At 41.8% G+C, this 26,993-nt stretch overlaps 1 protein-coding gene across 1 annotated transcript in view; it reads left to right on the top strand.

Moving 5' to 3' along the window:
- CACNG6 (calcium voltage-gated channel auxiliary subunit gamma 6) overlaps positions 1–26,993 on the top strand; it is a 276,802-nt gene that overhangs the window by 214,008 nt on the left and 35,801 nt on the right. The window contains exon 2 of the mRNA XM_075328941.1: positions 9,296–9,370. Coding sequence (XP_075185056.1) covers positions 9,296–9,370 — 75 coding nt within the window. The remainder of the gene's footprint in view (positions 1–9,295; positions 9,371–26,993) is intronic.

Below are 26,993 nucleotides of genomic sequence, written 5' to 3' on the forward strand. Positions count from 1 at the left end.
TAAATAAAAAGGAGTAATAAGAGGTAGTAAGAATGAAATACACACACAACTTGGCCAATTTTTGACCTAGTGACAGTTCGTCTTTTGAATTCGTTAATAGAATGCATGTAATTTTAACACTTTTTTTTATTCAATTTTACATTCAATTTGATGTCATGTATCTTGTCATCCTAAGTGAATACTTATTTACTTTCCAGTTTCTTTACATTCTACTGTGATATGTGATATGGAAGCTTCTGGTGCTAATTTTTATGCATGATTTAGTTTCATTTTTAGCTTCTGGAATATTTTAACAAGTAGGCATGCAGGAAAACTAGACATGATTTGACATAATAAACAAGAGAAAAATCATTTCACTATATCTAGGGAAATATTGCTAGATATTTACTCTAAAATAGCACAAAGAAAACAAAAATGAATGAGAATATTTTTTAAACTTTAAATATCAGCAAGTTATCCATGACTGAGTGTTAGACCGGGGTCACAATAGCGTAGAGCATATGAAAGCAGCGTAATGTAGGGGCTTGGAGATCCTGATTCCTATGATGTGTCACAGTCATGATAAAATCACAGTTTGCTGCCGATCCAGCAGTTCTCTAAATGCTGACCTTTGTATAACTCCGCCCTCACCACTCATTGGCAGCTTTCTATGTATACTGTGCATAGGCAGAAAGCTACCAATCAATGGTGGGGGCAGGGTTATACAGAGGACTACCTAGCAGGTTTACTAGTCTTTTAGTGATAATGTGATACTGATAAGAATGATTTTATAAAATCTTCTGCAAGCAGAATGCAAATGCTGGAAGTCTCGCTAGTAAATGGGAGAAACGACAATGTGATGCTATCTGAGCATAGGAGTTAAAAATCAATGATATAGGTGAATGGTTGTGCATTCACCTAGAGGTATTAGGGTTAAAGCGTATCATGCAGCCATTCATAGGCTCTGAAGGGACATCTTGGCAGCTGGTCCAATCTGCTGCAATGGGAAATTCTCCAGTAGGATTCATGCAGAAAGTAAATGAAGTCCAGTCTTCAGTATTAGCACTAATTCGTCCTCAAAGGCAAGGTAATAAAAGGGATGATATTTCAAAAATTGTATAAAAAGTTTTTTAATAAAATTTTAAAACAACAATGGAACGCGTTTCGGCTTAAAATCCTTCATGAGGCAAATATCAATCTGAATCTTGAAAATTACATTTGGACTCAGCTTTGGAGGGCAAGCAGGGGTGAAAAGTGTAGCAACAGTGGGGCAGTGTGTAGAGTCAAAAGTTTAAAAGTTGTTTAGGGGGGTGATCAGCAGGTAGTAGGGTAATATATAAGGTGGGGTAAGGAGGAGGTATTCAATTGGCACATAGGCACCACTGGAGAAGATCCCACCCCCCTTGTGAGTATTAAAAAACAACAAAAACTAGTATTTAGGTCATTTTGGCAAGCAGTGTACAGGGGTTTCTTGGAGTAGGTGGCAAAAATTGTGCTTGGGAGTTTGTACGTCTTGTGGATGGCAACCTCCCATTTTGGTTCTGAATTTGGTTAATTGCCTGGCAGATTTGAGGCTCTTTCGTGTGGGGTCCCTTGGAGTTGCTGATGTTGGATAATGGTTTTCTGGCAATAGTGGTGCCCCAAGCCTGTTGGGGCTGGGAGTAATGCTAGATGGTTTTCATTTATTGAATAGTTTTTGCCAGGTATTGGAGCTCCAAGAATATCATTATATTCATGATAATGTAATTGTATGTTGTGTTACAATAAAGGCTGATTTGGCCAAATTGATCCATAGTTGGTGTCTGGTCTGTTTGTGGAAGGGATCTGCAAAAATGGTAGGGGTGGGCCTGAAGGGGATGTAGAGTTTTCAGTAAAGAGAAGCCAGAGTCATGGCCAGAAATAGAGTAATTACTCATGAACATGCATAGGAAAGCTAATTCTGAATAGTTACCAGAAAGTGTAGCAGCAATATACACTAGTAGCACTAAAAATGATTAGAATGTTCTTAGAAAGCTAAACATCTACTATTACATGCTTTTTTTTTATGAAATGTGTATTAGAGAATTAAAAAAAAATGTATCTCTCATCACTCATTTTCTAGTGTCAGACTTTCTTAACTTTGTAAATTCAATCAAATGCACAAAATGAATATTTGGAGTAAACAGGGATCCTCGTCAGTTTGTAGCAATTGTCTGGATTCTTCTACACATTACAATTAATCTGTTTTGAATTTTACAAGAATATTGTAATTCTATTTTTATTAGACAGCTGAGGTTATAATTTCCATACTGGCACTAGTAATTTTTTCTTAGGCTTTCCATGGCACAATTATTGAAATAGTAACAACATTATTTCAATGTGCATTCCCGTCTGGTTGTTAACTGCACTATGAATGTGGCAGTAATAGCTCAAAGCAAAAACTTTATAAGCAAGGCCAAGCATTTCAATAAATTTCCATAAGTCAGAACTGCCCTGTGTTCTAAATAATGTTCCTCCCAGTTCATCATTGCTTCCAGTGTTTTGGATGGCAAACCATCGTCAGACTTTGTATATCATTGTATATCTCTTATAATTGCAATTAGGCATGAGCGAACACTAAATTGTGGAAGTGCTCGTTACTCAAATCGAGCAGGTCCAACGCTTAGACTGGCTTGATTAAAGAAACAAGTATAATTGAAATCAATGGGGAATATGAGGATTTTTCCAGCAGACATCCCCCCACCCCTTAGGAGGCCTGATGGGGCAGGAATATTATTTAAAAGAATGGAAAAAAAAATTGCAAAGACGCATAGATGCATCTCTGACTCCCAGATCGCTGCTGGGAAGTAAATAAGTTCCTCTTATTTTTGATAACCAGCCAAGTTAAAGTAGACAGCTGTGGGCTGGTATTATCAGACTAGGAAGGTCAATGGTCATTTAGCCTTCCCAGCCACACCATATGAGCCACACCATACTGTGAACTTCATTGTGAGGTATAAATTATTAGGAACCTTTATTCCTCTTGTCAGTACAATTACAGCAATATCAGATTTATATAACGTTTTTCAAGTTTGCCGTTTATCATGCTAAAAACGCTTTTTTTTTTTTTACACAATAAAGAATTTATGAACAAATTTTCAAAGAGAAAAGGGGGTATAAGGTACTGAAAAAATACATATCAGACAAATGTCATCTGACAACAATAGTCCCCCTGAGTAGGATTTAGATGTAGTCGGAATATTCCAATCTTACTTCAAAATATGTGAAACCACACAATGGAATATAGTTATCCAAAATCTTTTATTCATTAAATAGACAAACACAAATAAAACAGGAGTGCACACACATACTCCTGATTCAAGTAATCATCAGTAAGAGGACATTATACCCTCACCAACGTGGGGACCAGGGCCGGACAGCAGGTATAGAGACCATGCTTGGGGAGAAGTGAGGCTGATTACCGCTCAAATAACTCATAGGTTATCCCCAAACATAGTAGGTAAACTCCCTTCACCTAGCTACGAGACCGGGTAATAGAAAAATAGTGACCCAGGGTGCTCAAAGGCCAAATTGGGTCTATCAGTATTAAGGGTACATACCGGAGGTCGAGGTAAGCAAGGGAGCCGGTCCAGGGTCCACGCCCGACGCGCGTTTCGGGTACCTTTTTCAGGGGCACCACACGCGCGGGTATAATGTCCTCTTACTGATGATTACTTGAATCAGGAGTATGTGTGTGCACTCCTGTTTTATTTGTGTTTGTCTATTTAATGAATAAAAGATTTTGGATAACTATATTCCATTGTGTGGTTTCACATATTTTGAAATAAAGAATTTATGCATCACTGAATTTTGAAGGCTGTAGTTTTTTTTATTTTTCTATCGACAGAGCCATGCAAGGGTTTGCTTTTTGCAGGATGAGTTTCAGTTTTTATTGATATTATTTTTAGCCACATAATTTTTGATCGCTTTCTATTCCACTATTTGTAAGGCAGAAAAACAGTTTTTTCATTGCTGTATTCTAAGAGCTATAACTTATATTTTTTGGCTGATGGAGCTGGATGGTGGCTTGCTTTTTGCAGGACAAGATGATGTTTTCAGTGGTATGATTTTTATTCATTTTTTACTTTTTGATTGCGTTTTATTCTACTTTTTTTGTCAGCTGTATGATGAAAACACATTGGTACGTCTTTTATTTATTTTTTTACTGTGTTCACTGAAGAGGTTATCTAGTATGACTGTTTTATAGCTCAGATTGTTAAGGACGCGACGATACCAAATACAGTACTTTTTTTTTACACAAATATAACTAATTAATTGAATATTTTTTCATTTTTTGTTCTTTATTTTCTGATTTTTTTTTATATTTTTAAAACATCACCCCACAGTACACTGATCGCAGCTGCAATGTTCTGCTTCTGCAGTGCTTGATCACTGCAGAACATCGCAGTTGACAGAGCTGTGCAGTGAAAGTTTATGTGATCATACTGCAGGCATGATCACAAATGTTTTCTGTAATCAGGTAACCTGAAGGTCATCATGACGACTTCGGGTCACCAAGACAATAATCGGACCCTCGCGATTATATTGGGGAGATCCTGATCAGGGGTAATGGGAGTGCAATCCCTCTCCCAATCTCTTAATTGCCTTGACCAGTATTGATTGCGGCAATTAGGGAGTTAAACAGCCAGGGACAGCACAGGCACCATCCCTGGCTGCGAGGCCCGGGGTTAAACTCTAGGGTGAGCCGAGTCCCTCGCCGTGATCGCGGGTGCACAGCCCTCTGTGCCCGTGCAATTGCAAGGACATAATGTTACCTCTTTCATCATTAAGATAGGTTGGCCAAGGTCGGAAAGGGGATAATTGGTCAAAAATGAAGTGTACAATTCTTATGATGTAATTCGTGAAGGGATTGAAACTGATGTTTCTGTGGTTCAATAAAACTCTATGGTCAGTGTGCTGTCTGATATGGACAGCAGTCGGATGTGTCACATGGATGCGCAAATGTTGCTTTGCATTTTTAACTCCAGCCCCAATCCCAGTGACATCTATCAGTAAAGCAGCTTGTGCACCTGACTTTGGATCACAACAACCATAGCATGTCAGGTCTTTCAGCGTTTTTGCAACATTTTAAACTCAATAAAATGAATGGGTGAAAAAAGCAACTATAAATTATGCAACAATGATGATGGAAAGTTAAAGAACGTGTAGCGTCGGTAGAGTTTTTTGTGACATCTCTTTGGTTTTTGGCACAGAAAAAAAGTTGCAAAAACGCAATTTGTGAACATACCATGAGTATTTGGTGCATTTTGTGATGCTTCAGATTTTCTGAAGCATTACTGCACCAAGAAACTTTTGTATTTAGCTATTCTGAGTGTTTTACTTCAGTATTTGTAGCCGAAACCAAGAGTGGGTGAAAAATGCAGGAGCGGAGCCCATGTTTCTATTATACTTTTCCTCTGATTGTTCCTCTTTAGGTTTTATTTTACAATACTGGAGTAAAAACATTTCAAAATATTCATCGTGTGCACGGGGCCATAAGCTTTTTTGAGTGGTTTTTTTTACATATTTGTGTCTGATTTTTTTTGCTGCATTATTGAATTATGACATTTTATTTTTATTTTTTTAGGTAATGTTACTTCCTGTTACTTAGCTTAGATTAAAGAGGACCAACCACCATGAGTTTCCCATATAAATTAAAGTGCTATTCTGGTGCTATCATGCTGATTCTATGCATACCTTTAGTTGTGAGATCGGATGTATACTTTCCAAATTACAGGCAAGTAAAGATTGTGAGATACACTGTTATTTGATTGGTAGCAGCTACAGAATATCTAATAGGTGGGTCGGGTTTTGCTAGTTATTTCCACCCCTATCTGCTGCCTATCCTTCCTCCCCTGTAATCGTTATTAGAGGGAGAGCAATGAGGGAGGAAGGACAGGCAGCAGATAGGGGTGGGAATAACTAGCAAAACCCTACCCACCTATTAGATATTCTGTAGCTGCTATCAATCAAATAACAGTGTATCTCACAAACTTTACTTGTTTGTATTTCAGAAAGTATACATCCTATCTCACAACTAAAGGTATGTATAGAATCAGCATGATAGCGCCAGTATAGCATTGGCTTTAGTTTATATAGGAAAATCCTGGTGGTTGGTCCCCTTTAAACTTTATTGCTAAAACTGTGTGCAAACCACATGTGTTTTTAGTACGTTTTCACTGGGAAAGGCATTAAAATGAAAGAGACACTTTTGAACTGAGGATTTTACCCATCTTATTCTAGTTTGGTAAGGATTTCAGAATGCACTGCAGGCTAATTTACAATGCATAAAAAACAACTCAGGGGGTATGAGATTTCTATAAATCCCATTCACTTTGTTATGCTGTATTCTTTAGTCAGCACAAATATGCAGTGTCAAAAATGCAGTGTGAACTTAGCCCAACAGATAATCCAGTATCCGGATACCATAATTTGGAAATACAGAGGATATATGTCATATATTGTTCAGGCCACTTCAATCTGCTTCAGCTGCTAATCCTATTGGCACCACTATAACCCCGATGACAAATGGAAGCTGGGAAAAATGTCTGCTTTAATGTCAGTGATTACAAGATCAGAGCGTGTGAAATTCATGGTGGACAGCGTCTGACAAGTTGTCCCACAGTTCATGGCACTCAGACTATTTAACAATTCTACATCATTGTAAGATCGACATTACAAGATTTTATTTTTATAGAAGTGATATTCTTGATATATTTTTTCAATATTCTTCATAATTCTTGTGTTTCGAATCTTCCCAAATGGCTCATGTGGGACCAGCCTAAGGACTCATTCAGACGGCAGCAATTTTCTCTTAGGCCACGTTCACACATTGAGTATTAGGTCAGCATTTTACAACACTATTTGTAGGTTAAACTAGGAGTGGGTTAAAAATCCAGAAGTGGTGCCTGTGTTTCTATGATACTTTTCCTCTGGTTGTTCCACTCCTGGTTTTGACTTACAAATACTGATGTAAAAGATTGACCATACCCTGGCGTAAAAAGCATTTTTCATGAATTTGATGGACGGGCATAACCATATGTCTTTTTCACCTAACTGCCTCAGCTCCACCCATTTCAGCAAAGCTGAGTCAAACTGGCCAAAAATTGCGAAAGTGATAAATGTTTTGGGTAACTCCTCATTGCTCTAAAATTTTTAAACTTTTTGAAGCATTTATTGCTCGTTTCTCGACTAAAAGCTTTGATGGACCAGCCCCCAGGTGTTGTCATAGTCTGTTCAGCGGTCTCATAAGATAGATGTCTCAATATAAACCACAAAGGATTCTATTCAAGCACTGCCATCTAGATTGGAGTCCTTTATTTGTCTTCTAATTCTATCTGAGCACCGCCATCCAGATTGGAGTACCGTATTTGTCTTCTATTCCTATCCGAGCACCACAATCCAGATTGGAGTGCCGTATTTGTCTTCTAATCCTATCCGAGCACCACTATCGAGATTGGAGTGCCGTATTTGTCTTCAAATCCTATCCGAGCACCACTATCGAGATTGGAGTGCCGTATTTGTCTTCAAATCCTATCCGAGCACCACAATCCAGATTGGAGTGCCGTATTTGCTTTCTAATTCTATCTGAGCACCACCATCTAGATTGGAGTGCTGTATTTGTTTTCTAATCCTATCCGAGCACCACTATCCAGATTAGAGTGCCATATTTGTCTTCTAATTCTATTCGAGCACAACCATCTAAATTGGAGTGCCGTATTTCTCTTCTAATCCTATCCGAGCACAACCATCCAGATTGGAGTGCTGTATTTCTCTTCTAATCCTATCCGAGCACAACCATCCAGATTGGAGTGTTGTATTTGTCTTCTAATCCTATCCAAGCACAACCATCCAGATTGGAGTGCTGTATTTGTCTTCTAATCCTATCCGAGCACAACCATCCAGATTGGAGTGCTGTATTTGTCTTCTAATCCTATCCGAGCACAACCATCCAGATTGGAGTGCTGTATTTGTCTTCTAATCCTATCCGAGCACAACCATCCAGATTGGAGTGCTGTATTTCTCTTCTAATCCTATCCGAGCACAACCATACAGATTGGAGTGCCATATTTATCTTCTATACAAAGGATTGGTGTCAGCTCTTCCATAATACAAGACAAGCAGACATCCAACTACAGGTTTACAATACCAAGTCATGAACTTCTGGAAGTCACAGGATAGATATACATGTTGTTAATATGCAAGTTTTGAAAAATGTAAACACATTTTTTTTTAAAAAAAATCTCAAATTAATTTACTAATGAGTATGAGTACCACACACATAAATGCACTCACTTACGGACCTGGGTAGCCATCAATGAAATTATTAATGGCTGTATGAGGAATATCCTGACACTGAATGCACTTGGGTAAATCATCAAGCTCCACAGCTGGCAGTTCTCTTTGTAATTGCAATTATGTGCCAGATGTACAAATGGGAGACAAGTCTGTAGGCCATGTAGGCCACACGTGTCATTGTAAAAATAAGAAAAACACATACTCACCCCACCAGCCCTGCAGTCTCTGCCACGGCTGTCACCTGCATCCGACACCCAGTGAATTTGAACAACACATCTTCTTCACTGGGGGCCGGAAGCAGCGTCAGCGGGGCGTGGCCTGTCCCGGACACTGTCGTTAAGCACCACAGACAGCTCCAGAAGAATCAGGTAATGCGGGACTTTCCATTCTCTGTGTGTTATTACGTATAACACACAGAGAACACGCATGTGCCACAAACACGGCACACGGGGAGCAAACCACCCCTTTAATACATCTGTGAAAAAAGGTTCGTTTTTTTCATGTGCGTGTGAAGTGGGCTTTACTTTGAGTGTTGCTGCCTGCTTTTGATTGGTCAGCATCATACAAGGAGAAGATCACGCCCCCACTGAAAGCTGTCTGATAACATAGACTTGTGCTTAAAACAAAGTTATCTCATTAGGCGCCAAATACTTTGATTGCTTATATCTCTGCAAAGGAGAAGTGAAATAAAATATTAAAAGTAAATGTTTTATTCTTCTCTGCAGCCAATATTAATACATGTATCCAGTTCAACTTGAAAATATTATTGAAAGGTCCTCTTTAAAGTTTATTGCAGGCCATAAGCAAGAATAAACTAATGATTGTTCAACCAGCAAGTCACCTCTCATACACATGCACATTTTAATATCAATTGGATACAGCTATACTCTTTAAGACATCCATATAAAAATATCTCAATTTTTATTTCTTACATTATCTCTATACTTGTTTTATATATTCGTACATAATAATCACTTGAGTATTTTTTCTTTTTCTCTAGATTCTAACTGTTCATATTTCAAGTTCTTTACTACTGGGGAAAATGCATACATATTTCAGCGCGTCACACATAAAGGTAAGCTCTGCTACATTTAAGTTATGCTGTTATTCATTCTATAAAATCTGTATAAAAATGCTTCAGTTAGAAGCTTTCCCTCCACAAATATAAACATCTTTAGATTTTAAGCAGTGCTTTAAATAGTATATATTTACAGTATATATAATATATAATATTATCATAATATATATACGGTGTATATATATATATATATATATATATATATATATATATATATATATATATATATATATATCCTGAATGTATTGAGCCCCGAGACACAATATATACAGTGTATGTGTGTATGTCCGGGATTGGCATCTGCACCGTCTCAGCTGCAGCCACAAAATTTTGCACACTCACACGTCTGGACCCCGAGAGCATCATAGGCTATGTTGTGAGGCGAAATTTTAACACCTCGCTTTCCAATTTACCAATCAATTTTGCCCCGATCTACATAATGGGGAAAAAGTGAAGCGAAAAGTGTATCCGCACCGTCACATTTACAATCACGAAATTTTGCACAGACACCTCATGTGGCCCAGGGAACATCGTAGACTATGTTTTGACAGGAAAATTTAACCCCGCGCTTTACAGTTACTCTCCAAAAAACATGCCTCCATTAAAGTAAATGGAGCCTGGAACTACAGGTTATTAGTAGGAGCTGTGATTGGTTGCTATAGGAACAAAAGACATTCATAGTATAAGAAGCTTATATGTGAGGTAATAAGATGTCGGTGGGGAGATGGATAGAGAGAGAAAGACAGAGAGACAGACAGAGAGACAGATAGAGAGACAGACAGGGAAAGAGACAGAGAGATAGAGACAGACAGGGAAAGAAACAGACAGACAAACGGTGAAAGAGACAGACAGAGACAGATGGTGAAAGAGACAGACAGAGACAGACGGGGAAAGAGACAGACAGAGACAGACCTGGAAAGAGACAGACCTGGACAGAGACAGACAGAGACAGACCTGGAAAGAGACAGACCTGGAAAGAGACAGATAGGGAAAGAGACAGATGGGAAAGAGACAGACATGCAGACAGGGACAGAGACAGGCAGACAGGGAAGAAAAAGACAGCCAGAGAGACAGACAAAGATAGATGGGGAAAGACACAGACCTTGATAGAGACAGACAGGGAAAGAGACAGAGAAATAGAGACAGACAAGGAAAGAGACAGACAGAGACAGGCAGACAGGGAAAGAGACAGACCAGAAAAGACACAGAAATAAAGACGGGGAGACAGACGGGGAAAGAGACAGACCTGGACAAGAGACAGACCTAGAAAGAGACAGATGGGGAAAGAAACAGAGAGATAGAGACAGACAAAAAAAGAGACAGACAGAGACAGGCAGATGGGGAAAGAGACATACAGGGAAAGAGACAGACAGGGAAAGAGACAGATGGGGAAAGAGCCAGACCTGGAAAAAGACAGTCTTAGAAAGAGACAGATGAGCACATTACTTGGCCAATTTAGTTAAATCTGTGTGGAATATCTGTGGTATTGAAATATATGTTGTGAAATGCTTCTATTAGCTTAGTTTTTGCCTTTTATTAATTACATTTCTATCTATTTGTTTTGTGGTTTTTGTGTGCAGAATACATTTTTGTTAATACATTTTATTTTGTTAACAACAGTTATTAACCTGGGCGAAGCCGGGTAGTACAGCTAGTAATTTTATAAAAACAGAGTGCAGTTCCCATACTTATTGGCCTCACCCCCAGCCTCAAAATAGCAGCCTGCAGCCGCCCAGGATTATCGCATTCATTAGATGTGACAGTCCCGGCACTTTACCCGGCTGTTCCCAATTTCCCTGGTGCAGTGACAATTGAAGTAATAAGGGGTTGATCGTGACTCGCCCGCCCCAGGGCCTTAGGTGACTCGGTGTCGGGCTGGACTAGTTCGGGGTAGTCAGCGGTGGCGGGGCCCGACTCCGTGACCCTGGCGGAGTCAATTCATGTGGCGGTATTTGGGGAGATGGTAATAAAGTTTATATAAGATTCATGACGCCACCTGTGGATGGTGGCTTTAGAGCCACGGCTGCTGGACGGGACCTCCGGGGCTGGTGTTGTGGCAGCTGAGGTGTTTCTTGCTCCCCATAGGTGGAGCAGGTACCCAGGGGCAACTGTTTGTAAAGTCTATGGTGGATGTTGATGAGGTGCAGGACAAAGCAGACGACACAAGGCTTTCAGTTAAGATGTTTTTACTCACTGTTAGTTCCAACACTGCAGCTGATCAATTACCCGTGGTGTGCCAGGATTCACTGTCGTGGGTTTCTGCCAATCCCAAATAGTTCGAGGGTCAGTACTGGTGCACCCCTCAATGTGTCCTTCCCTGGCCATCTCACTAGCGCCGACCTTCACTAGACTGTCCTGCACCTCCGCCACCGAGCCTGTCCAAAGGGTGACTGACCTCAATCTCTTTATTGCTCCCCCTTGCAGGTGATGGGTGGCAGGTTGTGGCCTCGGGTGCCTGAAATAACCTCCCGGGCCGTCGGATTGCTAAAGGAAATGTTTTTCTTCCTTAGCCTGGGGTCCGTCCCCGGTCTTGCGACCAGATCCCTCCACCCCGGTGTTCTTGGTGGAACAAGTCCACGGAGGCCTCTCGCACATCCGTGGCACTCTGGAATCCCTTCAGTTGGTGTCACCTGGGCCTAGCAAGACCCCAGGATCTTCACCTAAAACCTCATTTTGGCTACACTTCTCTCTGACTAGATCTTCCTGTCAACTGTCACCTCTGAAAGACTGTCTCAAACTGACTGAACTCCCCCTAACTGGTCCCAACCAGTTCTCCTCAACTGTTCACTTTTTAAACCTAGCTTCGCCCACTTTTTCTACTGACCCACTGACTCCTCCTACACTCCCCCCTACCAGGCTCCCCCCCTTCGGGCCAGTGAATGGGACTTAAGGCTCCATAACCAGATATACTGGTCGCTATTCTCAGAATTAATGGGGTACCTGCCTTAATCCCTGACCCAGTGTGCGACCTAACAATTGGTGTGTGCAGATTTTGTCTGTGAACCGTTAGATGACCCCCTTCTTACCCAGGATGGGATACCACATCTCTGGCTGAGGTGCAGTACCTCTGTGGCGACGAAAGCCTCAGGGGCGCCATACTCGCAGCTGCCACTAAGCCTTTGATTAGTAATGGGAGGTTTAAATGAGACCCCCTCATTACTAATCTGTAGGTGAAAGTTAATAAACACAAACCCCAAAAAAATCCTTTATTTGAAATAAAAGACAGAAAAAACCTTCTTTCACCACTTTATTAACCCCCAAAACACCCTTGCAGGTCCGATGTAATCTACATGAAGTCCCGTGACGATTCCAGATCTGCTATATTACTGAATGTGCAGCGCATGATGACGGAACATGTCTGCATGCTGTAACTTCAGGCAGAGACTGAGCCTCAATGATCAGCAGTGACATCACTCTGGTTAGCTTCAGTCACAGCTGGAAGTTCCCACGGCGCTCCACCTGTGATCGCAGGTAACCTGATCTCAAGTAACCTCAATGAACTGTCACTGAGTTCACAGACCTGCAACTCCTGGCAGAAAATTTCATTTTTTTGCCAAGAAAAATATAAAAGGTTTTTGACAGCTTATAAGTGTTGAGTAGTAAAGTGATTGCTAGCCTTGTTCAGAAGTAGTCCGTACGGAGGAGGGTGGGAGTAGTTCGCACAATATGGAGAAGTGTGGAGAAGAATTTCCAGCGGATATATGGAGTAAAAAAAAATCTTGTTTCCAGTTAAAAACCAAATTCCTTTATTATATCAAAAAACATAAGTATAAAAACTAGCTATGCCACATAGTTGGCAAGATAAGGTTAGTAGTCGGTAAAGGGACTACGCGTTTTTTCGGCGTTGTATTACGCCTTCCACATGGTCCGTTCTACTCATACAGAAACCATTTCACCCATTAACACAACTTTCTTAATGGTAATGTGTTTTTTAGTACACCACGCTAAACCTGTACAGCATGAAGCTGGAGCAGACATAAAAGCTGTACCTGTGCCATCCAAAGTGGGATATGACAGTTACAAACTGCTCCCACTGCAACAGCCAGGATTGCAGCTCACTGTTTAACTCTTTAAGAGCCATAGTTGCTTATTGACCATGCATGTAAGGAGTTTGACAAAGTGAAAGTGCCAGCCAATTAGCATCCTGTAGCGCGATCACAGGCTGTCAATGGATTGTTAAGGATGTCATAGGCCTAACAACGGCTATCATGAACACTGTAAAATATGTCAATGAAAAACACTTCCAAACTTCTGGATGCAAAAAGATAGAAAGGGAAATGAAAAGTTATACTAGTGCATCTCAGTAAATTAAAATATCATCAAAAGTTAATTCTGTGCGCACGTTGCGGTTTTTGCCGTGGTTTTGCTACGGTTTTGCTGCATGTTTTGCTGCAGAAATGTTTATAACCTTGCTGCAGTCCTTCCCCAGCAAAACCTATGGTAAAAAAAAATGCTGTGCGCACACAGCGTTTTTTTGTTTCAACAACAGGTTTTGCTGCATGTTTTCTACAGCAAAAAGAATTACATGTCACTTGTTTTCTGCAGGTACCTGTGATTTTTGCCAAAAACTGCACGGAACAACCTGCGGAACATTTGCAGAAAAATCGTGAGAAAACCGTGGAAAAACCACGGCAAACCGTGGAAAATTGTGGTAAAATCGCATGCAGTTTTCGGGTGCGGTTTGCCACCTTTTTTTTTTACCACGGGTGCAGTAATCTTTCAGAGCCTGCGGAATTTTCTTAAGAAAATTCCATTTTCTAGTGCGCACAGGGCCCTATTTCAGTAATTCAATGCAGAAAGAGAAACATATATATTATATAGATTCATTACACACAGAGTGATCTATTCCTATATATTATATAGAGTCATTACACACAGAGTGAACTATTCCTATATATTATATAGAGTCATTACACACAGAGGGATCTATTTCTATATATTATATAGAGTCATTGCACACAGTTATCTATTCCTATATATTATATAGAGTCATTACACACAGAGGGATCTATGCCTATATATTATATAGAGTCATTACACACAGAGTGAACTATTCCTATATATTATATAGAGTCATTACACACAGAGGGATCTATTTCTATATATTATATAGTCATTGCACACAGTGATCTATTCCTATTTATTATATAGAGTCATTACTCACAGAGGGATCTATTCCTATATATTATATTGAGTCATTACACACAGAGGGATCTATTCCTATATATTATATTGAGTCATTACACACAGAGGGATCTATGCCTATATATTATATAAAGTCATTGTGTTACGGGGGGCTGTCTGATAATAAAACCTAAAGGAATGTCAGACAGTCAGGGTCCACCGTGCAAAGACTCTGCTGCAGACTATGGCAGAGGATAAGGGGTATATAAGTGTGCCACTGTAAATAATGATAGCACAAGTGCAGAGTGCAATACCTCTGTTATACTCACAGAGGAATATAATTAGAAAATAAAGCAATTCCTCCCTTACTTGGAGGGTGTGTGGAATGGTCTCTGTTAATGATCACAGAGACAAAAGCAGTGAGTGTGAAATAGCACATACCTAGGTCCGTTCCTCTAGTGGTGCCAGGAGACGGACAGCAGCGTAAGCCGCACAAAGCTCCTACCTGCGTTCGCTCCACTAGTGTGCGAGGACACGAACCACTAGATATGGCACCTGCCTAGGTCCGCTCTTCTAGTGGTGCAAAAGAGACGGACAGCAGCATAAGCCGCACAAAGCTCCTACCTCTGTTCGCTCCCCTAGTGTGCGAGGATACGAACAACTGCCAGACGCAGTATAAGGAACGTTACCCTAGCGGCAACGTCCACCTACGAGTAGAATCACAAGGCCCAGCCGGACCATGTGCCTCAGGCACCTGCCTATGTCCGCTCCACTAAGAGGTAAGGATACGGACTGCAGCCGAAGCTGTAAGGTATAAGAACGCTACCCTGCCGGTAGCGCTCACCTAACATAGACAGAGAGATGCCTAGAGGGACGTGCACAGGGCGTTTACCCTCATGCATGAACCAAGAGGACTGAGAGCCGGGCGGCGTGCGTCAGGGTCTTATATAGACTCTGTGCCTCATCCAAGATGGAGGACACCAGAGCCAATCCGCTGCCAGAATGACAGCAATGACGTCACGCTGGCCTATCACCGAGCAAAGCGTCACAAGCACATGACCAGCGACCACTCGGCATAGAAGGTGTCAGAGACATGTGACCACGTGTCACAAGCACATGACCAGTGGCCAATGAGCTTAGAAGGTGTCAGAGACATGTGACCTCGTGTCAGCGATGATGTCACCCGCACATGTGCAATGGCTCCAAGATAGGACTAAAGGCCCTGTCACACACAGAGATAAATCTGCGGCAGATCTGTGGTTGTAGTGAAATTGTGGACAATCAGGGCCAGGTTTTTGGCTGTTTACAAATGGAATAATATGTCCATGATTTCACTGCAACCACAGATCTGCCAAAGATTTATCTCTGCGTGTAAAGTGGCCTTTAGTCTCCAGCGCTTGCACATGTGCAGTAGCAAGAAATCCGGACATAGACTCCAGAGCCACAGCAACCGTAACAGTACCTCCCCCTCAAGGGCCCCACTCCCGGCGACGCAGGTAATCAGCAACTAAGTCGGGAGCATGGACAGCCTCCTCAGGCTCCCAAGAGCGATGTTCTGGGCCATAGCCCTCCCAATCTATCAATAAGAACCTGCTCCCTCTAACCATCTTAGAACCAACTATGGCTTGTACCTCATAGCTAGAGCGAGAGGAATCAGAGGCAGGAGAGTGCACCTCACGAGCGTGAGGTAAAATAGCCGGCTTTAGCAGTGAAACATGGAATTTGTCATGGATCCTAAGATGGACGGGTAACTTCAATTGGTAGACTACAGGATTTACCTGTCGAAGAAACTCATAAGGACCCAGGAAGCGAGGAGCAAATTTGACAGAGCTCACTCTAAGTTTCACGTGTTTTGCAGAGAGCCACACAAAATCCCCTGGAGAAAAGACAGGAGCCGGGCGACGAAACGATCGGACACCGTCTTCATACGGTCCTTAGCTGCTTGGATCGACTCTTGAGTCCGATCCCAGACCTCTCTGGCATTAGTTGCCCAGTTGGCCACAAGAGGAGAAGGTGCAGCAGCGGGAAACGGTACCGGTACCCTAGGGTGCTGCCCATTATTGAGTACGAATGGTGTCTTCCCAGTGGCCTCAGCCAGCGAATTGTTAAGGGCAAATTCTGCCCAGGGTAGGAGGGAGGACCAGTTATCGTGGTTCTCAGCAACAAAGTGTCGAAGGTATATAATCATGGATTGATTGGTACGCTCAACCAAACCATTGGTCTCCGGATGGTATGCCGAAGAGAGATTCAACTCAATTTGCAGAAGGCTACAAAGATCTCGCCAGAAACGGGAAGCAAATTGCGGGCCTCTATCACAAATGATACGATCTGGCATCCCGTGAAGCCTAAAGACATGCTTGAGGAATAGTTTGGCTAGTACCCTGGAAGACGGGATTCTCGATAACGGTACGAGATGAACCATCCGGGAGAAATGGTGCGTAATGACCCACACAAATCTATGTCCCTGTGAACACGGAAGACCACCCACAAAGTCCATGCCTACCACCTCCCATGGTCTATCTGGCACTGGTAAAGGATGCAAGAGCCCAGCCGGTTTCTGCCGTAATGGACGGTTGCGAGCACACGAGTAGCAGGAACCGACATATCTCTTGACGTGGCTGGCTAAGTGGGGCCACCAATACCACCTCTCCAGTAACTCTCGTGTCCGCCTAATACCAAAATGCCCACCCACCTTTGAGGTGTGGGCCCACGACAGTATATCATTCTGTCGATCAGGCGGCACAAAGGTCTTGCCCGGTGGGATTTGGTCTAACGCCACAGGGGAGAGTGTATGAAAAACCCTGGAGGGAAGGATAAGACGAGGTTCGTCAATCTCTTCCTGGGTAGAAACCATAGAGCGAGATAGGGCGTCTGCCTTGTTATTCTTACTCCCAGACAGATAGTTGATGGAGAAGTGAAAGCGGGAGAAAAACAAGGACCAGCGGGCTTGGCGAGGATTCAGACGCTGAGCGGTTTGTAAGTACGTCAGATTCTTATGGTCTGTATAGACCTGGAAAGGATGTTTCGCTCCTTCCAGCAAGTGATGCCACTCCTTCAAGGCTAATCTCAGGGCAAGCAGTTCCCTATCCCCAATGGTATAGTTTCTCTCTGCCGGTGAAAAGGTTTTAGCAAAGAAGAAACACGGCCTTTTTCTACCTGCACCGTTCTTTTGATACATGACCGCACCAGCACCCACTGAAGAGGCATCAACCTCCAAGAGGAAGGGATTATTCTCATCGGGTCTTTGAAGAACGGGAGCAGTTGAAAAGTGTCTTTTTACTGCCTCAAAAGCCTGAGATGTCTCAGTAGACCAGACTTTTGGATTAGCACCTTTCTTAGTCAAGGCCACCAAAGGGGCCACCAAAGTAGAGAAATGGGGTATGAACTGCCTGTAATAATTTATGAATCCTAAGAAGCGTTGCACCGCATTCAAGGAATGAGGTTCGGACCATTCCAGGACAGCAGAGAGCTTCGCAGGATCCATAGCCAGACCCTCTTGTGAGATAATGTAGCCCAAAAAATGCAAGGATGACTGCTCGAATACACATTTTTCGAGTTTCGCAAACAATGAGTGCTCCCTTAAATGGGAAAGGACACGAACGACATCCTGACGATGAGTCTCCAGATCAGGAGAAAAAATCAGGATGTCGTCCAGATACACCACGACGGAGGATAACAGTAAATCCCTGAACACATCGTTTACGAAGTCCTGAAATACTGCGGGTGCATTACATAACCCAAAAGGCATGACGAGGTATTCATAGTGACCGTCTCGGGTGTTAAAAGCGGTCTTCCATTCGTCACCCTCTCGAATTCGTACCAAGTTATACGCACCCCGCAGATCCAACTTCGTAAAAACCTGAGCTCCCCTCAGTCTGTCAAAAAGCTCAGAAATTAAAGGTAACGGGTATTTGTTCTTTATTGTGATTGCGTTGAGACCCCTGTAATCTATGCAGGGACGCAAATCACCCTCTTTCTTCCGAACAAAGAAAAACCCAGCTCCCGCGGGAGAGACAGACTTATGAATGAACCCCTTCTCTAAACTCTCTCTAATGTAGGTCGACATGGCCTCCGACTCAGGTATCGACAGGGGGTAAACCCTGCCCTTAGGTGGAACCGAACCTGGGATAAGGTCTATGGCACAGTCATACGGCCTATGGGGTGGAAGAACCACAGCACCCTCTTTGGAGAACACGTCAGCGAAATCCAAATAGGGTGTAGGTATGGGAGAGAGATCAGTTGATGCAACCGCAACGACCTTAGGCGGTAAGGGAAGACATCGGGACTGACATTTCGAACCCCAACTAATAATGCTGTCGGACTCCCAGTCAATGTGAGGAGCATGAGTCCGAAGCCATGGGAGACCCAGAAGGACGTCGTCTATACCCTCAGGCAAAACAAGAAAAGAAATCTCCTCTATGTGACCCTGAGGCAGGGAAAGGCGCAAGGGAACTGTCCTCAATATAATGGATTAAATCAGCAGGGGAAATGCAGGATTAGAATACCGCGCCAAACCACAGGAGTCCAGGTGGAGATAGTAAAACTCTTTTCTTTATTTTCACAGGTCTTTACACAGGTCTACGCATTTCAAGGACATATCCGTCCTCTTCCTCAGGACAAATGTGCAGAGAATACTATAGCGGAAAAGAGGCTGAAGGCTCCTATATGTATGTTGAGAAAAACGCCACGTATTCACTAATGACGTCATCGTTCTCCTCGTGGCTGATAAGGATGTGAGGAGGTGGATAAAGTTCTGGATGTTGAAGACATCGTTCTCCTCGTGGCTGATAAGGATGTGAGGAGGTGGATAAAGTTCTGGATGTTGAAGACAATCGTTCTCCTCGTGGCTGATAACAATAAATATAATGGAGTCAGACAACATAGTCCCATTAACAACACGGACAGGAATAGGCGCCTCTAACATGATAGAGGGAATATTGTGTCTCTTTACAAATCCTGAGGACACAAAAGTCCCGTCAGCTCCGGAATCCACAAAAGCCATAATAGGCCATGTATTCTCAGAGAATGAGAGCTGACCTGGGATACTACACTTAGAGGGTGCAGAAGACGTCTCTAGTAACCCCCCTCTAATGGTTACTAGGCCTGGGAGTTTCCCTGACGGCTAGGACACTTGTTGGCATAGTGCCCAGCCTGACGACATACGTAACATATAGGAGGACCAGACTTGCGTAGTCTGGAGGACGTATAACCTAACTCCATAGGAGTGGGAGATGTTTCAGATGCTGAGGAAGATGGTAGTGGACCCTCAACAACTCGAATAGCCCGATGCTTAGGGTGTGAGGATATGACCTCGAGTCTACGTTCCCTATGGCGTACGTCGATCCTCGTTGCTACTGTGATCAAGTCCTCCAGAGAAGCAGAGACCTCACGAGTAGCAAGGGCATCCTTAACATAGCCTGCCAACCCTCTCCAGAAGATAGGAATCAACACCTTCTCTGGTCAATCTAGTTCTGCCACCAGAGTTCTAAAAGCAATGGCATAAGAACTAGGGCATAACGAACCCTGAGATAGATCTAAGAGTCTCAGGGCCGCATCATGGGTAACCTGCGGACCCATGAATACCGCTTTAAGAGCATCAAGAAAGTCTTGATGTCTCAGAGTAACCACATCAGATCGCTCCCATAAGGGAGTCGCCCATTCTAAGGCTTTGTCCTGAAGTAAGGACTGGTGATAAAGCCTACTCTGGACCTCTCCGTAGAGAAGCGAGAAGAATTGACCTCTAGGTGTATCTGACACTGACTAATGAAACCACGACATGATCTGGCATCGCCAGAATATCTGTTTGGCAGAGCAAGTCGAGGATCATGTGCAGATGACACCATGGTCTGAGGTTTATCCTCTATACTCTTGAGCCGCGACTCAAGTACTTGTATGTAACGGTGTAACTGCTGATATTCTGCCATAACTGCCAGACCCTTGGCTCTGTCCTAATGTTACGGGGGGCTGTCTGATAATAAAACCTAAAGGAATGTCAGACAGTCAGGGTCCACCGTGCAAAGACTCTGCTGCAGACTATGGCAATGGATAAGGGGTATATAAGTGTGCCACTGTAAATAATGATAGCACAAGTGCAGAGTGCAATACCTCTGTTATACTCACAGAGGAATATAATTAGAAAATAAAGCAATTCCTCCCTTACTTGGAGGGTGTGTGGAATGATCTCTGTTAACGATCACAGAGACAAAAGCAGTGAGTGTGAAATGGCACCTACCTAGGTCCGTTCCTCTAGTGGTGCCAGGAGACGGACAGCAGCGTAAGCCGCACAAAGCTCCTACCTGCGTTCGCTCCACTAGTGTGCGAGGACACGAACCACTAGATATGGCACCTGCCTAGGTCCGCTCTTCTAGTGGTGCAAAAGAGACGGACAGCAGCATAAGCCGCACAAAGCTCCTACCTCTGTTCGCTCCCCTAGTGTGCGAGGATACGAACAACTGCCAGACGCAGTATAAGGAACGTTACCCTAGCGGCAACGTCCACCTACGAGTAGAATCACAAGGCCCAGCCGAACCATGTGCCTCAGGCACCTGCCTACATCCGCTCCACTAAGAGGTAAGGATACGGACTGCAGCCGAAGCTGTAAGGTATAAGAACGCTACCCTGCCGGTAGCGCTCACCTAACATAGACAGAGAGATGCCTAGAGGAACGTGCACAGAGCGTCTACTCGCATGCATTAACCAAGAGGACTGAGCGCCGGGCGGCGTGCGTCAGGGTCTTATATACACTCTGTGCCTCATCCAAGATGGAGGACACCAGAGCTAATCCACTGCCAGAATGACAGCAATGACATCACGCTGGCCTATCACCGAGCAAAGCGTCACAAGCACATGACCAGCAACCAATCGGCATAGAAGGTGTCAGAGACATGTGACCACGTGTCACAAGCACATGACCAGTGGCCAATGAGCTTAGAAAGTATCAGAGACATGTGACCTTGTGTCAGCGATGATGTCACCCGCACATGTGCAATGGCTCCGAGATAGGACTTAGTCTCCAGCGCTTGCACATGTGCAGTAGCAAGAAATCCGGACATAGACTGCAGAGCCACAGCAACCGTAACACTTTGCACACAGAGGGATCTATTTCAAGTATTTATTTCTGGTAATGTTGATGATTATGGCTTACAGCCAATGAAAACCCAAAGTCATTATCTCAGAAAATTAGATTATATCAGACCAAAATAAAAAATGATTTTAAACTCAGAAATGTTTGCGCCTACTGAAAAGTCTGTACAGTAAAATGCCTCAATACTTGGTCGGGGCTCTTTTTGCATGAATTACTGCATCAATGCGGCGTGGCATGGAGGAGATCAGCCGGTGGCACTGCTGAGATGTTATGGAAACCCAGGTTGCTTTGATAACAGCCTTCAGCTTGTCTGCATTGTTGGGTCTTGTGTATCTGTTCTTCTTCTTGACAATACCCCATAGAGTATCTATGGCGTTTAGGTCAGGTGAGTTTGCTGGCCAATTAAGCACAGTGATACTGTGGTTAGTAAACCAGGTATTGATACTTTTAGCATTGTATATGGGTGCCAAGTCCTGCTAGAAAATTAAATTTCCTTCTCCAAACAGCTTGTCAGCATAGTGAAGCATGAAGTGCTCTAAAATTTCCTGGTAGTCTTCTACACTGACTTTGGTCTTGATAAAACACAGTGGAGCTACACCAGCAGATGACATGGCTCCCCAAACCATCACTAATTGTGGAAACTTCACACTAGACCTCAAGCAGCTTGGATTGTGGCCTCTCCACTCTTCCTCCAGACTCTGGGACCGCGATTTCCAAATAAAATGCAAAACTTACTTTCATCTGAAATCAACACCTTGGACCACTGAGCAACAGTCCAGTTTTTTTTCTTTCTGGTCCAGGTAAGATGCTTCTGGCGTTGTCTATTGGTCATGAGTGGTTTGACACAAGGAATGTGATACTTGTAGCCCATGTCCTGGATATGTCTGTGTGTGTGTTGGCTCTTGAAGCATTGACTCCAGCAGCAGTCCACTCTTTGTGAATCTCCACTAAATTTTTGAATGGCCTTTTCTTAACAATCCTATCAAGGCTGCAGTTATCCTAGTTGCTTGTGCACCTTTTTCTTCCACACTTTTTCCTTCCACTCAACTTTCCATTAATATGTTTTGATACAGCACTCTGTGAACAGCCAGCTTCTTTAGGAATGAGCTTTTATGGCTTACCCTCCTTGTGGAGTGTGTCAATGACTTACTTCTGGACATCTGTCAAGTCAGCAGTCCTCCCTATGATTGTGTAGCCTACTGAACCAGACTAAGGGACCATTTTAAACAGTTAAGAAGCCTTTGCAGGTGTTTTGTGGTCATTATTCTAATTTTCTGAGATAATGCCTTTTGTTTTTTCATTGACAGTAAGCCATAATCATCAACATTAACAGAAATAAACACTTGAAATAGATCCCTCAGTGTGTAATGACTCTATATAATATATAGGAATAGATCCCTCTGGGTGTAATGACTCTATATAATATATGTGTTTTCCTTTTTGTATTGAGTTACTGAAATAAATTAACTTTTTGGTGATGTTCTAATTTATTGAGATGCACTAGTAATATCAGTGTAAACAGTTGAGAAACAAAATAGCTCTGTCTACAGAAAAAAAAGTTTTGAATCTAAGAATGTGGTGATCAACAAAACAAAACATATTTATAATATAATACATATAACAAAACAAAACAAACACTATTTTACTCTGCAAAAGAAGTAAAACATAAAAAATCTATATAAATTTAGTATCATCATATCTATATTGACCAAGAGAATAAAGATTTAATGCCAATTATTCTGAATCATGAACAGAGATTTTAAAAATGTACGATATATATTTATATAATCCAGAATTGATGTTTTTGTTCATTCAGCATTGAAAATAAAAAATGTTTTACCACATATGTGGTAAAAAGATTTTTTACCACATAATTGTTACTTCAACCAGATTTTCACAAGGGTAACAGAAGAAAATACACCATACAAATTATGGTGAAATTTTTCCTGAGTGTGCAGAAACCTCATATATGGTGGAAATCAATTGTTTGGGTGCATGGCAGGGTTCAGAAGGGAAGGAGAGCCATTTGACTGCAATATTGGCTGGAATCATTAGCTGACGCCCTGTTGCACTTGGAGAACCCCTGATGTGTCTAAACAATGGAGCTCCCCACAAGTGACCCCAATTTAGAAACTAGACCCCTCAAGTAATTTATCTAGACTTTTGGTGAGCACCTGGAACTCCCAGGTGCTTCACAGAATTTTACAACTCTGAGTAGTGAAAAGGAAAAGATAAATTTTTAACCTCAAAAATGTTATGTTCACCCCAAATTTTTCAAATTCACTAGAGTAACAGGAGGTAATAAACCACACAAATTTGTTCTGCAATTTCTCCTGAGTATGCCAGTACCCCATATGTGTTTGAAAACTATTTTTGAAGCACAGTAGAAAGTGAAGAAGGGAATGAGCACTATATTGGAGTTTAGAGTTAGAGGGAATGATTTGGGCGTGCAATGTCACATTGGCAGAGCCCTGAGGTTCCAGAACAGCAGAAATTGACGCGTGACTCTATTTTACAAACTGGACTCCTCAATAAATTCATCTAGGGGTACAGTGAGCATATTGACACTACAGGTGTGTCAGAAAATGTAATATAATATAATATAATAAATGTATATCATATTGGGTGATGAACAAAAAATAATTACATTTTTACCACTAAAATGTTGTTTTAACCCCAGATTTCCAATTTTCACAAAGGTAATATGTATAACAAAGGCCCCGTAATGTGTTACACAATTTCTCCTGAACGCAGCAATACCCCACATGTGACTGTACAGTACTGTTTGGCTGCACCACAGGGCTCAGGAGGGAAGGAGTGTAATTTGTTTTTGGAGCACAGATTTTCCTAGAATAGTTTGAAGACTCCATTTGCAGAGCCCCTAAGGGCCAGAACAGGAAAAATCACCCTCAAGTGACCGAATTTTGGAAATTAAACTCCTCTAGAAATTTATCTATGGGTGTAGTGACAATTTCGTCTCTGTATTTCTTTTTTGAGGGATGAGCCATAGCATTTTTCCAGAGCCTTTGTGCTACCAATAATGTGGAAGCCCCCTATATTCCGTTATCAGATGGCAGACCTGAGTGGGGACTTGTGTTTGTGTGAGTTGAGTTGAATGCTATTTGGGGGCAATTTTTTTACAGAACATTTTGGATCAGTTCCCATTTATCTTGTGTTCTATGCTGACACTTACATCGGGGTTTCCATCTACATCTCAGAAGTACGTGATTCATATGAAACTCGCAATGGATCCATTCACTAATGAGGCAGCAGAGTTACTTCGGACTCTGTTTGGTCTCTGTTTAGCGGTGTCTATTTTTCAAAGGTGAACCAAACTGTTGATGACTGCACTTTTGTGAACACCTAAAAAAAGGAGTAAAAAGATGGACACTGTAACACAACAGGTCCGAAGGGAGTTCAAAGTGACTCCCTCTGCTTCATTACAGTGAATTTTCCTCTGGGAATTTTGCCTGAATCATGTTTTTCAGAGATTTGGGGTATTTGTCCATAATTCACACATGCTGTGCCCTGATTGTATGCACGCACACTTACACAGAATCCCCATGCAAGTGCTCAGCATACAGCACAGGATAATTATGAGACGCACCTCACTGCAGTCTTTGAGACTAAAGGATAAATGAAGTGAGCACCAATATGTATATTTGTATACAGAGTGCAAGCCAAAAAATACATGATCAATAAAGATGACGGCTGCACATCCAATAATATGATAATAGTATAATTCTACAAGCATGCTGACAATTATAAGGAAAAATGCAATTTGCTAACTGGAAAGTGAATATTTGAATAATGAAATGCATACCTGCCAAGACTATTAGGAAAAAAAGAGATATTTAGTAATCACATTGATCAATGTAACTGAGACCCAATACCTCGCCAAGGTATATCTCTATATTGGGGTCCCTAGCTCTATGACCCTAACACTGTCCTCTCATTGCAATTAAAAACTGCTGTGTGTGGAGAGGGGTAACCAAGGATTTGGTTATATAAGAGATGGAAAAAAACATGGCCGAAAGGGGCGGAGCTGTGTTCACATTCAGAAAAAAACTTCATAACGCTAAAGGATAACTGAAGTTAGCACCAATATGTATATATGTATACAGAGTGCAGGTATTGGGGCTCGGTTACATTGATCAATGCGATTGCTAAATATCTCTTTTTTCCTAATAGTCATGGCAGGTATGCATTTCATGATTCACATGTTCACTTTCCAGTTAGCAAATTGCATTTTTCATTATAATTGTCAGCATGCTTGTAGCATTATACCATTATCATATTATTGGATGTGCAACCTTCATCTTTATTGATTATGTATTTTTTACCTTGCACTCTGTATACATACAGTATATACATATTTGTGCTCACTTCAGTTATCCTTTAGTATTATGAAGTTTTTTTCTGAATGTGAACACAGCTCCGCCCCTTTCGGCCATGTTTTTTCCATCTCCTATATAAAAAAGTCCTTGGTTACCCCTCTCCACACACAGCAGTTTTTAATTGCAATGAGATGACAGAAAGTTAGGGTCCCAGAGCTAGTGACCCCAATATAGAGATATACCTTGGCGAGGTTTTGAGGCTCGGTTACATTGATCAATGCGATTGCTAAATATTTCTTTTTTTCCTGACAGGTATGCATTTCATGAATCACATGTTCACTTTCCAGTTAGCAAATTGCATTTTTGATTATAATTGTCAGCATGCCTGTAGCATTATACAATTATCATATTAGTGGATGTGCAGCCTTAATTTTTATTGCAATCTTTGGGAGGCAGAATGAACAAATCAAGAGCAGATGAAGAATTGGCTTTATTCATTTATTTATGCTGTTCGCTTTCACTTTGCAGTATGAGTGATTAGGCAGCTTTATTCCTCCGATCAGTACAATTACAGCGATACCAGATTTATATCTCTTTTAGGTTTAGCGACTATCATACTAAAAACGCTTTTTACAAAATTAAGGTTTTTTGCATAACAGGATTTTGAAGGTTATATTTTTTTTTAATTTTTTCTGACAGAGTCATGTGAAGGCTTGTTTTTTGCAGGATGAGTTGGAGTATTTATTGGTACCATTTTGGGCCACATAATATTTTTTGATCACTTTCTATTCCACTTTTTGTTAGGCAGAATATAAATGAAACAGCAACTAGGAATAGGTTTTCTTTGTGTTTTTTATACACCATAAAAGTGATAAGACAGTTTTATTCTTTAGGTCAGAACGATTACAGCCATATCATATTTATATAGTTTTTGTTTTGTTTTCCCATAAAAACTAATTGTATAGGAAAAAACAACAGTTTTTGCATTGCTGTATTCTGAGAGTTATAGCTTTTTATTTTTGGGCTGATGAAGCTATATGGTATCTTGTTTTTGCGTGTCAAGATGACGTTTTCA

The sequence above is a fragment of the Anomaloglossus baeobatrachus genome, chromosome 11, assembly GCF_048569485.1.
Source record: "Anomaloglossus baeobatrachus isolate aAnoBae1 chromosome 11, aAnoBae1.hap1, whole genome shotgun sequence".
Lineage (NCBI taxonomy): Eukaryota > Metazoa > Chordata > Amphibia > Anura > Aromobatidae > Anomaloglossus > Anomaloglossus baeobatrachus.